General features: G+C 34.8%; 2 protein-coding genes across 9 annotated transcripts; one reads left to right on the top strand and one right to left on the bottom strand.

Annotated features, from left to right (window-relative positions):
• Positions 1 to 4,811: 4,811 nt before the first annotated feature.
• On the bottom strand, positions 4,812 to 9,414 carry LOC132052286 (uncharacterized). 7 transcript variants are annotated; one of them, XM_059443763.1, is made up of 13 exons: positions 9,303 to 9,387; positions 8,390 to 8,463; positions 8,174 to 8,288; positions 7,844 to 8,068; positions 7,666 to 7,748; positions 7,476 to 7,576; positions 7,283 to 7,406; positions 7,035 to 7,189; positions 6,314 to 6,450; positions 6,051 to 6,221; positions 5,724 to 5,948; positions 5,366 to 5,599; positions 4,812 to 5,136 (listed from the first exon to the last, which is right to left on the bottom strand). In XM_059443763.1, exons 1-13 carry the CDS (start codon positions 9,303 to 9,305, stop codon positions 4,996 to 4,998), a joined length of 1,788 nt encoding a protein of 595 aa, XP_059299746.1. In that variant the 5' UTR covers positions 9,306 to 9,387; the 3' UTR covers positions 4,812 to 4,995. The 7 variants fall into 7 exon arrangements, with proteins under 7 accessions (XP_059299746.1, XP_059299745.1, XP_059299744.1 ...); XM_059443762.1 differs by having other exon boundaries at positions 8,390 to 8,466; positions 9,303 to 9,320; XM_059443761.1 differs by lacking the exon at positions 9,303 to 9,387 and adding an exon at positions 8,531 to 8,807.
• A 2,056-nt stretch (positions 9,415 to 11,470) lies between these two features.
• Positions 11,471 to 16,449, top strand: LOC132052285 (uncharacterized). 2 transcript variants are annotated; one of them, XM_059443759.1, is made up of 3 exons: positions 11,471 to 11,959; positions 12,197 to 12,303; positions 12,663 to 12,965. In XM_059443759.1, the coding sequence occupies exons 1-3, from the start codon at positions 11,957 to 11,959 to the stop codon at positions 12,946 to 12,948; spliced, it is 396 nt and encodes a 131-aa protein (XP_059299742.1). In that variant the 5' UTR covers positions 11,471 to 11,956; the 3' UTR covers positions 12,949 to 12,965. The 2 variants fall into 2 exon arrangements, 1 of the variants encoding a protein (XP_059299742.1); XR_009413971.1 differs by lacking the exons at positions 11,471 to 11,959; positions 12,663 to 12,965 and adding exons at positions 13,874 to 14,577; positions 14,629 to 16,449 and having other exon boundaries at positions 11,967 to 12,303.
• Positions 16,450 to 16,492: the final 43 nt, after the last annotated feature.

The raw sequence follows: 16,492 nt of genomic DNA, 5'->3' as shown, positions 1-16,492 counted from the left end.
TGGCCCTCCAGTTTGGGTCGTGATAATAACCTTAATTTGCATCCTTAGTCTTGAATTGAATACCAGACCAAGATTTGCATCTTTTAGCCATGAATTGCATTTCTAGCCACTTTGCGCTCCTAGCCACTTTTTGGAGTGGCCTCTTCTAGATCCTCCCAAGCTATCTCTCAAATGTTGTACTTTTGAAATCCTCTTCTCAAGCTCTTCCAACGCTCCTCTTTTCATGAACATGGCTTGGAGTACTTGGAGCTCTTTGGTTGGCTACTTGTGAAAGGTTTCGAGGGACTTGTGCCAATCAGGATCATATCATTTCACGCTAATTTTGGAGTGTCTCATCCATGTCTCTACATCATCATATCAGGGGACCCACAAATATTCATGCATAATCATTAATTAGTCATTAATCATTATAGATGGCCTCATTTTTATATTTTCACTGCTATAATATAGTATTCAAATGAGTTTTTTTTTTTTCCCCCTTCAAATGAACTAATCTAACTTAACTAGAGGTAATGTACCTTTGTTAAACTTAAGTTATACTCACAATCAAAAGGTAACAATAGTTGACATAAATCACATGCTAAAATTATAGTATATGACGATTAAGTTTTTTATTGAAATTTAATGCAATAAAAGTTACAGCGGTTAACTTATTTCAAAATCAAGAGAGTAAAATGGCAAAAGCAAGACAACACTAAAATGTTCTCTTTGTCTCTCTTTTAATTTGGATTAAAACTTATTTGTATCGAATGATTATATCATATCAATAGATGTATGGCATGTATTTGCAAAATACTTCTTTCACTAAAATTATGATTAATTATTATACTTTTTACCTCATTAAATCTCTTAATCATCGTAAATTAATATTATTTGATGTAAACATTTTGTGAGCTTAAGTTTTTACCTTCTAATTTGTTTAACATTATTTGGCTCAACACGAAATTTAATAAAGAAATAAAAAGAACTTCTAAAAGTTGTGGCACTAAACATATCATAATATTTGTGTAGCCATAAAACTTTTGAAAACTTGTGTTCTTAACCATGGCCTAATACTTTTGCGGCAATAAATCTTATAAAAGTTAAAACGAGAGGTTTAAAGTTAATAATTTTTTAAAACTAGTTAAACTTGATAGTTATCAAATTTTTTGAAAATATATCATTATTTAAAATAGATTAATTAAAAATAAATAAAAGATATAGTAACAAGGAATACATTAATAAGTAAAAGACCACATATTGTTGGGCCCGTGCTGTGGCATCTAGTCTATTTTAGAGGAATACAGCACCACCTCTTACTTGAAAGGAGTTGGTTGAGGACCCCTTTTGTACGTTGGCACCGATGCACATTCCATCTCATATCAAGTCTCAACACTTTAAAGTCTTAACATCTGATAAGGTTGACTTACAAAAGTTACGAATCAGAACCAAACATCCAGCCTTTTGAATCCAAGATAAAGTTTTGTCAACTATTGAAAATTGTGCCATCGAACTGCCATTAGTTTAATTCTTTACTCATATCATCCTGGATATGTCGAAGTCAAACCATTGCATGTTCTATATTCTTGATCCTTTCTTTGATTTAAAATTGAAATTTGAGTTGAAACAAAATCTAATATTTGTTAAACACAAAAGAACCAAACCATCACTTACTGAAAAGTGTTACAGAAACGGAACCAATCTATATATAATATAAAGCTAGGTATAGACAAGGTGATGTGGCACCTCTCTATGTCTAGCATTTCTATTTATCTTTTTTCTCAATTTTTGGGGCTTTTCTCAATCTTTTTCTTATTTATGTGCTATGTTAAAAAACCTCAAAGTCACTCATTAAACTCTCTTAATTATGTTAAATGTGCTATGTTAATTAGCTTAGTCATCAGTTATCTACGTTTTTTATCCTGAGCTAATCGGTGCATGGAATGTTTCATTTAGTATCATTACTCTACTTTAATTTTTCGGTTATATACCTCTTTTGTTTTCCAACCATTAAATAGAAAACAGTAAAACCATAATGGAATGGACATGGTGCATGGGAACGTTTAATCCGATTATAAATTTTGGTGATTTTCCAAGTGGTAGGTATTAGCATTCAGTTGTGTGGATTTTGGATATTATATTAATTCTGCTACCATATCTTTCTCTAGGCAAACTCTTTCTATGACATACTTCATGAAGGACTAAACAGAGAAGGCATATTTCAGCAACAATTTTTTTTTGTCTTGTGGACTATGGTAAAACTTTTCATCTTTATGAATCATTTCTGTTTAATTTTCATCGTACATACATTTTAGTATACCTTAACTTTCACTGTATATACCTTTTTAGTATACCGTAAAAGTTCCTTTGTCTCTAATTTCTGTCACAACTTAGATTCTAGAATTTGTGCTCACCCTTGAAAGGGTTGTTTTGCTTCTATTTTTGTTTTCCGGAGCAATAGATGAGGGTTGGTTTTAGGAGATTACTCCTTAACTGTTGGTTTTGTCATGTATGGTGTATTTTTGCAGCTAATGGTTACGACGTCATCCAGTGGGGCTTCATTCATCTAAATCTCGACTATTCAAAATGGGAAAACCGATTTCTTGATCTCAAAGGTAATTGCCAACCGAATATAAAAACAAAGGGCCTGCAAAAGCTAGCTGGTACTACCAAATGTGCCAAAAGCAATGTCGAGATGAAAATGGATTCAAGTGCGACTGCATGAGTCTGTTCTTGTATGTTTCACGAGGAGCATATTTATTATCATACCACATTATGAGTATGTCAAATATATCTCTTTGGTTAGGCTTCTAGATATTATTATTTAGATATTTACAGTTCTTCATTTTACTTAATACGTGTCATATGTGCTCCTTTCTTTTGTTCATTAGATAATGTAAGAATTCTTTTTCTTTGTTTGTTTTTCCTGGGTAATCACGGGTGTAAGAATTCTTTTTTCTTTCTTTGTTTTTCCTGGGTGATCATGGGAATATAAATTGTCCATGAATAGTAATGTTGAAAAAAATATTCTCTCACCGTGTAGAATTAGTTGAAAGTATTGCTTTCATTGACATTATTTCTCAAAGCATTTAAATAGCAAAAGGCTTGATTTAAGTTTTTGAAAATAATGTTGATATTATTATACTTTCTTCTAGCCAAAGTTGACTGACAAGTTCAAATAGTTGTTTTTTTAATTCTAATAAACTCATTATATTATGCGTTAAATTTGTATTTTACTCGGCAATAAAAAAATTAAAAAAAGTGACTTGGCATCTCCCATAAGATACAAATCCCATTTATCTCTTCTTCTTCTTCTTCTTCTTCTTTTTTTTTTTTTTTTTTTTTACTTTTTTATTTCATCTTTTTCATTTTTTTTTCATTTATCCTATTTGTAAAAAAAATTACATCCGTTGGACCGTTACACACCTCTTTATGGGGGGAGGAGGGGGGGGGGGGGTTATGACTTTTCAAATCCATAACCCCTAATTGTTTATGTGTTATAAATTGCATCTTTCCTTTTTTCTTTTTGGTCGTTCTCAATAAATTGCATTTCCCTGCGTGATAGAAACATGGCCTGGGGAGTGGGGGGAGGTGGCTTTATTTTTAACTTCCCCTCTGCTAAAGCATGAAATTAGCAAGATGGCATTGTTTGTGGAACGTAGATGTTTAACAAAGTGGTGGACATGACATTCTGCTAAAGTAAACATTTTTCCTTTTGCCTTGGAAAATTATTTTCTTATTGGCACCAGACTCAAATTATCCATTCTATATTTTCTTTATATATTTCTTTTTTCATATTACAGGTGGTGTTGGCTCTTATTGGATTAATCAGAGGTTATATTAATTAGATGTCGTATTTGCAAACTCCTATCTGAATATTATAATTTTCGTAATGTTTTTATTGAACTTAATTTGTGATAAATGGTGAGAGGTGGTATTGGAATTGGCTGGAAATGATAAAAATATATCTTTTTTAAAGCACAATAACAACAACAACAACCTAGTGTAATCCCATAAAGTGTGGTATGGGGAGGTTAGGATGTATGTAGACCTTATCTCAACCTTTTTGGGGTAGAGAGGCTGTTTCCGATAGACCCTCGGCTAAAAACATAGTCAATGCAGGCAGCAAAATATCAAGGTAGAAAATAAATGGAGCAACACATAGTAATACACACATAAGGATAATACTCTACGCGATACCTATATACCACCACTAAAAAAAAAAAAAAAAGGAGATGGAAATGGCTAGCCCTCCACCCGCGCATACACAACGCGACAAAACTCAACTACCTACTAACCTTCTATCCTAATCTTCGATCTCCAAATCTTTCTATCTAAGGTCATGTCCTGTCTAATTTTCTTATTTGGATGCAATTAGTAGTGTAACAATTTCATTTACTCTTTTTATTCTTTATAAGTTTTATCGGTAATGTATAATAACACATTCTACATAAAAGTACCTATATAATTATACTTTACATAAAAATATAGGTTTTATATCCCAAACATATGTATTAATGTATGAATTAACTCCAAATGCATGTTAGTTTATGTCTTAAGATGTCCAATATAATACACAATGGAATATATGAAATGAAAACAATCGGTAATGGGAGTGTAGACAAAAGCAACGGTGTTGAGTGTGCTAGACTGAATTTTCTTTTTCCATTTGATATCAGTTTTGAGAATATTATTAGAACAATTGACATAGTATTATGGTGGGAGTACCCAGACAAAAGTAAAGATAAAAATTTTAAGTTACAAAAATTAATACATAACATTATCTATTCTTTCTTTGATTTGCTTTATCTTCGCGCGGGCAAATTAACTAGTATATATATGAACCAAGGCTCCTGCATGGTCCAATTAGCAGAAAAAAAAAAAAAAAAGAGGAAGTGAAGTATTCTTTTCCATGTGTCACTAAGAGAAGATGATTCAACACTGACTATTACAACTAGCGGTTACATCTATAATAATTAAAGGACATGCAGAGTGACATTGAACACCCTACAAAGATTAATAACCACGTAATTGTCTTGCAGGTACAGTGGATGTAGGTGGGTTTGAAATCGAATCGTTTGGCCCAATGTCATCAATTGGAGGACGCTGCTTATGATAATTAGTCACCGACTGATATGCCATTGCCAATGCTAAAGCCTGCGAGTAAAAGGAACACACCATCAATATAAAGAATCGGATTCAGGTGGGTGAGTTCAACTGAACTCATTACTTTCAACTCGAACTATGTGTTTTCATATGTATACACATAAATTATAATAAGATCACTCTCGCCTGAATATGCGGACTCTAGATCCTAAATTTGCCTATAGTGACAGATGTCCCTTGAAAATCCCAAGAAAAACAAGAGAGAGTATTAGAGCCTTACAACATGATCATGGTCAGGAGGAGCATAAATGCCAGTAGTTATTGTTGTCTTCCTGCGAGTATCATTGGATGGTGCATTCGATATCTTCTTAAAACCTGTTGGAACCACCATTACCGGCATACCCACGAGATTGCCTACACAAACTTTCTCCCAGTCACTTACATCTCCGATAAATGCATCAACTTTGAAGCTCTCTTTTACTTCCTGAATCAATTTGCTTCTACCTCTCTGTGCCTGTGAAGTACAACTTCGTTCTTTAACACTAAAGGAAAAACTTGATTGGTGAAGTGGATCAGGCTCTATCCGAGGCCAAAGTGTTTTAACACCTAGATAAATGTCTCTAGATCACGACATATACCTGAATATAGTCTACAGCAGATATTACTCGGGCACGGTGAAGTTCAATAGGCCATTGGTCTTGAGCTTCAAATTCATCATCCTTGTTTGACCGCTGCCACTCATCAAAATGCGCTAGCATTTCAATATCCATAGTGAAGCTGACAATGCCTTGAGCACTATCAACAGTGTAATCCAGATTAAATGGAACCATATTCGCTCCCTTTGACTTAAGTAGATCAACAACCTGTCATTAACATAATTAAACAGCACTGCATACACATAGGATAAAGGACCAAATTGAACTAGTCACATAGCGAATTTCTGGTAATGAAAAGCAATCACTTACTTCCTTGTCGGCATCTTCAAGATACCCAACAGTGAGTTTTGTGATATCAACTGAAAACGGATCGGCTAACATGATGTCTCTGGATGAAAGATCGTCTGGGTCCTTTCCCAGAATGGCATCAAGAACGACTGCACAATCTGCTGCACTTCTACAAAGAGGGCCTAGTTTGTCCTAATGAACAACCAAATTTAAGGGTCAACACCTCTATAATAAGGATAAAAAAATATGAAAAGTAATCAAATTTTTTGGAAGAAATAAGATACCAAGCTTTCGGATATGCTCATAACTCCGGTACGACCAACAGCTCCAAAAGTGGGCCGTAATGCAGTAACACCACACCTAGAAGCTGGGTAGGTAATAGACCCAACAGTTTCTGAACCAATTGCAAATGGAACTGTACCTGCATTATGGACATTCTTTTGTCATAACAATAATACTGTGCCAACTAAATCTTATTTGGCACCGCATATTCTAACTCTTCTCAGGGGCTCCATTCAAAAACGGAAAGTTCATGCTAGGATGATATTGCCCATCGCAATTTATCTATTGCATTTATTTTTCTCTGCCATATGTATAGAACCAATTTCAGGATTGGGCACAATATGGAAGATCTTTTAAATTCTATTGATTTGCATCACTGAAAAAAATGAAAGTTAGTATAAATCATCCATTCTTTCACCCGTGCAGATAAAGAAACAAATGTAGGTATCTAGCTAGAGGCAGATCCCAAATTTTAAGTCTAAGAATTCTGGACCCCAACCCCTTTTTGCTTAATAAATTCTGGATAGATTATTTAGACATACGAAGTGAATTTCTTAACACAAATACAAGGTCTAGGCCAAAGTTACTAGGTTCTTACCGAGCCTGTAACTACAACTCTAAATCCACCCATGTATCTAACAGAACAAATATCATACTTTCTACAATGGAAAATGTTATTTGCCTCCATGGAAATACCTATTAGAGAAAGCTAACTCAATATACCTGCGGAGGTGCAGGACGCTGGCCCAGCTGATGAACCAGTAGAAAATTCTTCAATATTCCAGGGGTTTCTTGTTCTACCACCAAACCAGATATCATCATATGCTAAAGAACCAGAGACTAATTTTGCAACAAGGACTGCACCAGCAGATTTCAGCCTGCATCAACCATATCTACAAATTATACAAAGACATGTACAATGTAGGGTGGTTTCTGAACATGGCCTCTATATTTTATTAATTTGTCAGTACCTCTTATAGACCCAAGCTTCAACATCAAGAACTTGATCTTTGAAAGATTTGGAACCCCACGTCGTGGGATAGTTTGGTACTGCAATAATGTCCTTCAGACCATACGGAATCCCATGAAGAGGACCTATAAAGAGCATAATCAAATAAATGTATCTAATCCCTTCAAATTCAGAGAAAGTTAATTGTATATTACCCAAATATTTGCCTTTTGCAAGAAGTTGATCAGCCTCTTTTGCTTGTTGAAAAGCTAATTCTTCAGTAATTGTGATAACGGATTCAAGGACAGGACCGTACCTGTGACACTCGGCATAGCAGTCATTTTGAGAATCAAACTATTCAATAGTATGCAAATCAGAAAAATGGAAGCAAAGTATTCACCATACCTTTTTAATCTGTTCAAAAAAATTCCAGTGAGTTCCTCTGATGTAATCAGTTTTGCCCTGAGAAGTTGCCCGAGTTCAAGAATCTGATACAACAGTAATAAATAATAAAATTAAAAATGGAAAACACATAGTTCCTTTGTTATCACTATAAGTTAAAGGGACTACAGGGTGCACTTACACTCATGAAGGCAATATCCTCATCATTTTTTGGCCTTTGAATACCAGAGGATACCGGGTAGTTGAACTTGTCTGTTGCTTGCTTTGCTTCTTGGGATTTCCATGCAGAATTGAAAACTAAAGCAGAAGGGTTACGCAAACCTCCATTCGCAGTAGCAACCAACTTCCGGTTTGATCTTATTATGGGAATGTTATAATCTTTTGCACCCTTTTGTATTTCAAGCTTCTGAAAGAAATTACACCAGATACAAAAATGGTCCATTCTTACTTTCCAATTAATGGCAAGAGTGCAAACAAAAAAGTTAAAGTGAATTTAACACTGCCACAGTACCTTACAGTCATCGAAAAAGCCAGCATCCAACATATCGAATCCACATTTACATACTGGAAATTCATTTTTGGCTTGTTCCAAGTGTTCGCCGCAGTTTTTAGGACCCAATTTCCCACTGTCCTGAGCAATATCGATTAAAGAATATTGAACAGAAAGTAGGAAACATATAACAGAGACCACTAGCTTTATCATGGACTGCAAATTCGAATGTGCTACCTTGAGGTGAATTCCCGGGAATAACCCCCGGTGCTCTGTGGTAAAATTTTGCACAACATTCTATAAATCCTGACCTGCTTTAGAAATGTTAGTTCTGAAGAAACACATAGTTCGTTGATTAAAGAAGATACACAAATTAACCTGCTTAACCATTTTTTAATTAAGCACATTTTCAGCTTCAATCTTTACAACAACATGCTGGGTGCGACTTACGAAGTTCTTCATAAGGGTGCGTTTGGCATGGACAAAAACATTTTCAATTTGCTCAGATTGGTTGGTCAAAATTTTGTAAAAGATTTTCTCAAAATGAGGAAATGACTAATCCGATGAAACCAGGGAAAATAACTCGTCCCATGAGTGACATTCCACTACTTCCCATCTTCTAACATAACACAACACAACCCAACCCAACCCATTCCACCCCCACACCCCGTAGCCCCTACCTCCAACCGACCAACCCCCACTACTCCACCACCATAGTGTTTGCCTACCTTATATAAAAATGTTACTATATAAGAATATTTTTAGGACAGCATTTTGTGCTTACTTGCACTGTTGCACAGACATCAGAAAATATATAAAAATCACTTACTTGCCGAATACAGCCTAAAACTCTTCACCTTCTAGTATGGTATTTTCGTTCTTAAAGTACAAAACTATATTCAGGAGTTATTCAGCAGTTCTAACGTATGTTATCCACAAGCTAGCAAATGCATTGACGAGGAATTGGACTCTAGCTTGCAGCGGTAATTAAACAAGAAGTTACATACACTCCATATAGTAGTGCATTAGCAAGTAGCATGTAAATGCGTCAAAAGTACTGTACCAATTTAAGTAAACAAAAATGAAACAGCAGAAACGCAATTCCTAATTAAGCAAGAGATGATAAAAAGGGAGAAGTGGGAGAGTGTACCATATTTTTGGAAATGCAGGCAAAATCCAATATCCTAATGGAATGATGAATAAAATGGAGCAGCAAATAACAGGGTAGTGACAAGAAACAGTTCGAGGAACGTGGATTATTATAATGGAAAGACCGAAAGAAGAGTGGTGTCAACGTGGTTAGCGAGTGACACGTGTGGCATTCGCAGTTAGCCATGTAATGAGCCATGAGGACTATGCCTTTCCGTTTCTTTGCTGTTTCCTCTGTGTGAAGTTTTATATGTTTGCTCTTGCGGTGCTTCCTACGGTTCAAAATAAGTGTGCCTTTTAATTTGGTTCAAAATTAGCATTCACTTACAAAATTACTCCTATTTACTTTATTTTTTAAAATTTGTCTCTATTTACTCAATGTAATAACAAGCAAGAGTCTTAATAATTAAGGATAAAATATTAATTTTTTAAGGAGTTTGTATTTCTTTAAAAGACGCGAAAATGACCAAGTGAACACTTATTTAATTTGAACAGGAGGAGTACCACTTTAATGTTTGGTCTCTAATCAATTCTACAATATTTTCATTTGAAAAGTTTATGCTCCAAGCTTTTAATTTGCTTATAAAAAATTTAAACTAAGATGACATAACTGTTATTTCTATATTAAATATAAGTACATTTAAAAAGTACTACTGCTTCGTTAAGAAATAAAAAGGAAAAAAGTGGATACCACTACGAAAAGAGAAAAAGAAACTCCTATGTTGTTCAAATTTGTAACGAAATCCCTCTGACGCACTTTTACGAGCAAAATTAGTGGAAATAACTTGAAGATTCTGTAGTTTGTGAAAGAGTGGGTATTGTTTCCTATGTTACTGACCTGAAGTTCCATCTCGCTTGAACTTTTTTATACACCAAATCTTTGTCCAACCGAATTTAATGCATGCCACTTTCATTACGTCACATGTGTTCTTAACCAAAAAAATAAGCAAGTGCCATGTGTCAAATTTTATATTTTCTGCGGAAATAAAATCTCTAGGCCTCTTAAAATTTCAATAGAAGAAAATGTCTTTTTCAGATCTCTTATGTATTTTTTTCAAATCTCTTATGTATAAAAAAATGAAGATATTTTGTAAAAAGTTCACTTCCTCTTTAATCTATACCAAAATAACTACTCCCTCCGTCTCAAAAAAAATTGTCTTAATTTGACTTAACACAAAATCTAAGAAACAAAGTGAGACTTTTAAAATGTGTGGTCGAAAATAAGCCTTAGATATTTGTGTGATAAGCCTTAGATATTTGTATGGTCGTAAATTATCTCATACAAGTTAAATTATTTCTAAATATAGAAAGGTGCCAATATTTTGTAACGGACTAAAAAAAAAAAAGGAAGGCAATCTTTTTGGACAGAGGAGTACTATATTATTTTATTTTATTTTTTCTAAAAAATTAAAGCTTTTATTTTATGTTTAATAGATACTAATTTCTACTCATACACATTCATGAAACTTTTTAAGTGCTTATTTCGTTATGGCATTACCGTTCACGTTGGACACCCTCGGAATGAACAAAACGCGGGCGAAGAGTTCCATAAAAATGGTGATGCTTTGCTTCTTGTTGGATCTCACCTCCATTACTTCCCCATCTCTAGAAGGTAATATATACATGTCCTCCTGCTGCAGTTGCATAAATACACACATAATTTCTAGAATGGCTTTCCATTTCTTAGTTTGATCGATCCTTTATTTTTGCATAATCTTCGAATATCATCCTTATCATGATCTCTGAGCGGTATCTTCTCCAATTTCAGTATGCAAAACATCTTCAACTAGTACCTGTACATGGAGATCAAGACCCCCTGCTTGATCGAATTGGATTGTGCTATGTCTTCAAAAATTCACTCTCATGTAGTCATGCGCCAATGAAGTGAGTATATACTTCTACACTATTTACACCCATGTACTCTGTATTTACACATGATTACAAGTTGAAATTCGTATTATTGCAGAATTTACCTATATAATGATTGAGCTAATCTGTCCTTGACTATGTCTGATGCTTTTTATTTAGCGAAAATTACGTTCTATGTCTACTGGGAGAAAATATTTACGCCACGTAGCCCATATTTTGAGTTTATTACCCGGTTTAGCCCATATTTGTGTATAAACACCTTTTATACACTTATACACAAGGTTGATGCATTACGTATAATGTTGTATAATATTGTATTACGTGGTGTAATAATTTATTTTGGGCTATATATTTTTGAAAATTTCCGTTTTATTTATTGTTTGGTAAACTGACACTTGACGTTTATTTATAGCTGAAAGTAGCATATGGTCCACGAGGCAATTTTAATCTTCCCTCTTTCCACCATGCTGTGAACAATTTGCCTTCTGATGCTTTTTTCACCTGAGTTCACCAGTTCTGGAGCTCTATGTTGTAGCGGTGATGCTTACATTCTTTTTGGATGTTTGAAACTAAATTTATGTTTTACTTCATACGCGAGCACTATTCAGATTAATCATTCTTGTTACAATTTGTCTGGTAACTGCTGGCAGATCTGAAACTTTCCAATGTCCTAAATGACAGAGTTTTATACTCATGGGGAGGACATGATAAATATATTACGAGAAAGGTGGTTTTGATTAGTTCCTACATATTTGAAAAAATGGATGGGCTGCCAAGAAGGTTCTCATGGTGAGACGTCTATTCTGTTGATTACATACCATTAACAGTTTAACTTCCATCTCCAGCTTTTGGAAGATAATAAGACTTTGATATTATGTTTCATAAATCATCTTTAAAAGAAGGATATGGAACAAGAAATAATATTGTTTTTCTACCAGCCAGAAGAAACTGGGATCTCAGTTAAAGAAATTTTATGGCTTGTTGACAGGATGCTGCAAATAATTGTGTTAAAATTGTCAATTGCAGCGACTTGCTGGATCAGAGGAGGTCTTGCCTGTCGCTGACACCAGTCATTTTGCTTATGCTACTGTAGCCAAGGATAGTGAAAACTCTCTTCTAGCCTCTTGCTTAAGGTTAGTTTAATTGTTTGAGTTGTTTCTTGACATACATTTCATGAAGCTTCCTTCTTCCTGGGAGCTTTGCCAAATTTGACTTATTAATACTGATTGAAGATGAAATAGCATCCACCTACAAGTATGTCAATAGGTTTCCTCAAAGTAGAATCTCACAAAGATGTATTCTGGAATTTTGAATTCATTTTCTTTCGCTTAAGGATTTGCAGTTTTGAGTTTTGTGAATTTGAATACGGCTCTATGTCTTATCCACTTGCAATTTTTTGAAAGGGTTGAGCTTGTGATTCGTTCATGATTTAGTAGATTTTACGTTTGGTTCTTCTTGAGTTTTTTGTCCTGACACTCTTTGCAACCCCCAGATGGATATTGGAGATTATGATTCAGTTCAGCACGAGAGAGGCTTCCATCAAAAACTGGACTTACTTGTCAAAGAAAGCCTACAGTTTGGGCAGTTATTTTATGTCCTCCCTTGGTATTCTTTCTCCATCGCCAATTATAAATAACGTCTTACCATTCTCTGTTACGCATTCAAAATACACAGACACATATATGTTGGAGTGGAGTACAGAGAAAAAACCATTTTGTCTATACATTGGTTGTGCTAAAAAATGGGAGTGTATTCATTTTCATCCTCTGCTATCCTGAGGATACTGCCTAAAGTTTTGTAGGTGGTGAACTGTTGACTAGCTTGTAGAATCAAATTTACTGTCCCTTAGCTTCAGAAAATTGTTTCTGGAGCATTTCTTGTTAATTCATTAGAAGTAGATGTAGTTGTTGCAGATCCAAAATAAATAAATAAGTGTGTCCGTCTCTGACAATTTAAGCTTACGTGAGGAGGTGTGTTGCACAATTCGAAAATTTTGCAATTTCATTTTTCATGCTTGGATTCACGTCTTCGCTGCCAATCATTATCACATTTTTTAAACGTGCTTGGTAAAGTGTAAACTCTCTAACGGTGACTATTGGTTTATTGATTTTATAAAGATTTTATGAACCCCTTTATCCAGTGTTCAAACCCGGGTTGACTGTGAGTCTGTGACTCATGACTCAAACTAGAGAATTCCATTTTTTACGCTTTAAAAGTTGTTTTGTTATTCGATTACCTAACAAGTCATCTACTGAGTTACAAGCTTTTAACAACATGGAGTATAATATAGTTCCAAAAGTCGTAGAACAAGGCAGGTCGAACTAAAACAAAAAACCTTTCACCACGGTTATAAAAAGAACAAAAACCTATCTTACTAGGTGTAATCCATTGGACATAGATCCGATTTACAACTTTTTTGGATTCCTTGGAATTTCTTTTTCCTGTTCCCTGATGGTATCAAAACGCTGCTATGTCTGGATGTCTTATCTGTCTTGCCAGGAAAATGGACATCTCCAAAAAAGATTTTAAGTTCAATTTGTTTTTTTTTTTTCTCTCCACAGGGCCATCCCACCTAGCTTCTGAATTTTGCTAGCGCATGCTCTCTCTGATGTACTAATTTTTCTGTCCATGATGATCTTATAAACGTTATCTGTATGTGCATTTTCTAGTTTAATAACTTCGTTGAATAATGCTTCATTGCAGTCTTGTGGATTTATACCTTAAACATTAATTTTCGAAGGGCCATACCTGCCAAGCCAATGTGTCAAACACTACTGCGAAAGATTCTTCTCTGGAATATTTAGTATCTGTGCAGGCTGCCAATGTGGCAGTCGAAGAAAACAACATGCTGGACAGTAGAACGACTGATAAGAAAACTGGTTCACAAATTACAGAAGAATGGGAACAGCTAATTGTAACAGAGATACCTAAGATATGTTCTCCCACTTGTGTTTCCAAGCCAAAGTTGGATCAACATATTTTATATCCCTCTCAAAGTACAAGGCAACTAGATGATAAAACTTCACGAATCATTGAGAGGCTGGAGGTACCGAAACAGCTGAAAAGAAAGCAGTTTCCCCCAGTGTCGGGCAGTATTCCTCTTGATGCACGTTCTTCTATAAAGAAGCCTCTGATCTCATATGAGGCTGTTAATAATGTGGACAAGGACATTGTTGCAAGCCAGCCTATAAAGCCCAACTTTCAAAGGCCCAAAAGGAAACGATAACCAGGAAATCGAATGGTCCATGAGGTCAGTCCTCTCGCTGTCTTCGTTGTTCTGCTATTCTGATTTTCTAGCATGTTTGTGTTTTTGGAAGATGTTCATAACATCATGTGCACAAGATGTTCTGCCATGTAAGGAAATGATCTTCAGACCGCAATCTATTTCTCCCTTTGTTCCATTTAAGGTGATACTCTTTACTTTTCAATTGTTCCAAAAAGAATGATTTCCATTTAAGGTGATACTCTTTACTTTTCAATTGTTCCAAAAAGAATGACAAATTTCTATATATATTTGGAAAAAATTAACTTTAGACTTCCCATTTTACCCTTAATAATGTGCTTTTATAGCCACAGAAATGTCATAGCATACTTAAGATCCTAAGTTTCAAAAATCTTTTTTTTATTAACTCTCTACACAGTCAAACAATGTCAATAAAAGAGGGAGTAATGTTTTTGGATGATTAATTTACTATAAGGACATTTTCTAGGGAAGTTCTGAATTTTGACTTCTCTATCTTAAATGGAGATTTCAAACTCTTTTATGCTACAATTTAGTCCTAGCTACTGGATACCCTGGCAACAAGGTAACCCTAAAGTACTGACTGGTACGTAGAAAACCTATAGGGAATAAAACTTAGAAAGCAGGATTCATAACTCTTTAACTCATGAAAAGCCTAATAAATATATCTAACTTTTTTGCTCATTCTGTTAAAGGCGAATGACAATATAGGGATTTTTACACCGTTAGTATACTTTATCAGTTGTAATAGCCTAATAGGTAGCTTACCATGTTGTAGGTAACCAATTCTTGTTTGCTATATGAAGTGTGTGTATTTTGCTTTTAAGTGATCTGAAAAGTTAAAAGTTCTTTTATAATATCCTGGATGCTAACAATTATGAAGAAAAGTCAGTATCTGTATAATATGCAAGATAAATTGTAAAGACAAAAAAATAAAATAGGGAATGAAAGTTATAATGACCTTTATGGTAATCGTTGATAAACTTCCAAACGAGCTAAGTCGTGGATGTTGCTACAAGTAGCAGCAAGAGATAAGCTTTAAAAAATATTTGTAAGAAAAAGTCGAGCTCAGTAAGATGAGATTGAGTATAATCGGGTGAAGTTCGATGATCCTTTGTTGAAGGAGGGAGACCCCATTTATACAAGACTAATAGGTCTCAACGACTAGCTGATAGGGTTGAAACAATTGCTGAATTGTAGGTAACAGTTTTTTTGAATCGTGGGAAATGGTTGCTAGAATTCCAGATTCTGTTGAGTGACTCGGAGTTGTAAACATTGTAGTTGTGTTAATCCAGAGCTAATTGTGCAAGCGACGTAGGTAGGTCGTAGGTGGATCGTGGATGATAGGTAATCGTGATGGCTGGGTGGCCGTCTCTGGGACTTGTATCGCGCCTTCCACGTATGCATGTTGGGCTGGTCCCTCCTACCGTAATCGGGACTTGTATAAGTTAAACTCTTAAGATAATCCTCAATTCTTTTGGATTCCCTTGAAAGCCACCAGGGGCTCTTCAAGATGTTGATATGGCTAGCTCTTCAAGATGTTAATATGGTTAAGTTTACTTATGAAATCACCCTTGTTGGCTTGAGTATTTTCTTAATATATGGAAACTTATACGTACTTTGTAGAACTTCCAAACCTCGTACTTTAGCAGCTAGTTGATGGAAATTTTTTCTCTGTTTTCTCGAACTATAGTAAATATGTAGATCTGATGCAAGTCTTGCTCCATGAATGTTGAGGGATCTAGATTTAGTTGTTTATAATAAACAGGTAGGAATAAAGTTCCTGGTTATGTCTATTTAGTTCTGTTTAATTTTCTTTGGAGAAACACATGTATTTGTAAAGTGCATATGCCTAAGCCCAAAGGCTGGTTCTGCATTGGAAACTGACGAAAAATAAAGAGTTTTGAACCTAAAATTGACTTTTTTTGGTTTAGGAACTCGAGTCATTACATTGCTTAATACCCCAAGAGAAAAGATGCTAGTCATAAAGTTTGTGATTCAGAACTTCTAATCATGTAAAGGAGGCCTAGAGTACAATTATTACTGGAAAGTTATTAAACTATATACATGCTGCTGGGGTC

Source organism: Lycium ferocissimum, chromosome 4, assembly GCF_029784015.1.
Source record: "Lycium ferocissimum isolate CSIRO_LF1 chromosome 4, AGI_CSIRO_Lferr_CH_V1, whole genome shotgun sequence".
In the NCBI taxonomy this organism is placed as follows: domain Eukaryota; kingdom Viridiplantae; phylum Streptophyta; class Magnoliopsida; order Solanales; family Solanaceae; genus Lycium; species Lycium ferocissimum.
This window is presented reverse-complemented; position numbering and strand designations above follow the sequence as displayed.

Bases quoted from the DNA above. Each gene is read 5' to 3' on its own strand.
- LOC132052285 (XM_059443759.1), top strand. The intron at 12,304-12,662 runs GTTAGTTTAATT...TGCAACCCCCAG, and splicing joins CTTCTAGCCTCTTGCTTAAG to ATGGATATTGGAGATTATGA.
- LOC132052286 (XM_059443760.1), bottom strand. From the start codon at position 8,559: ATGTGCTTAATTAAAAAATGGTTAAGCAGGTTAATTTGTGTATCTTCT. The intron at 7,749-7,843 runs GTAAGTGCACCC...CTGTTGTATCAG, and splicing joins AGGATATTGCCTTCATGAGT to ATTCTTGAACTCGGGCAACT. The intron at 5,949-6,050 runs GTAAGTGATTGC...TGTTAATGACAG, and splicing joins TTGAAGATGCCGACAAGGAA to GTTGTTGATCTACTTAAGTC.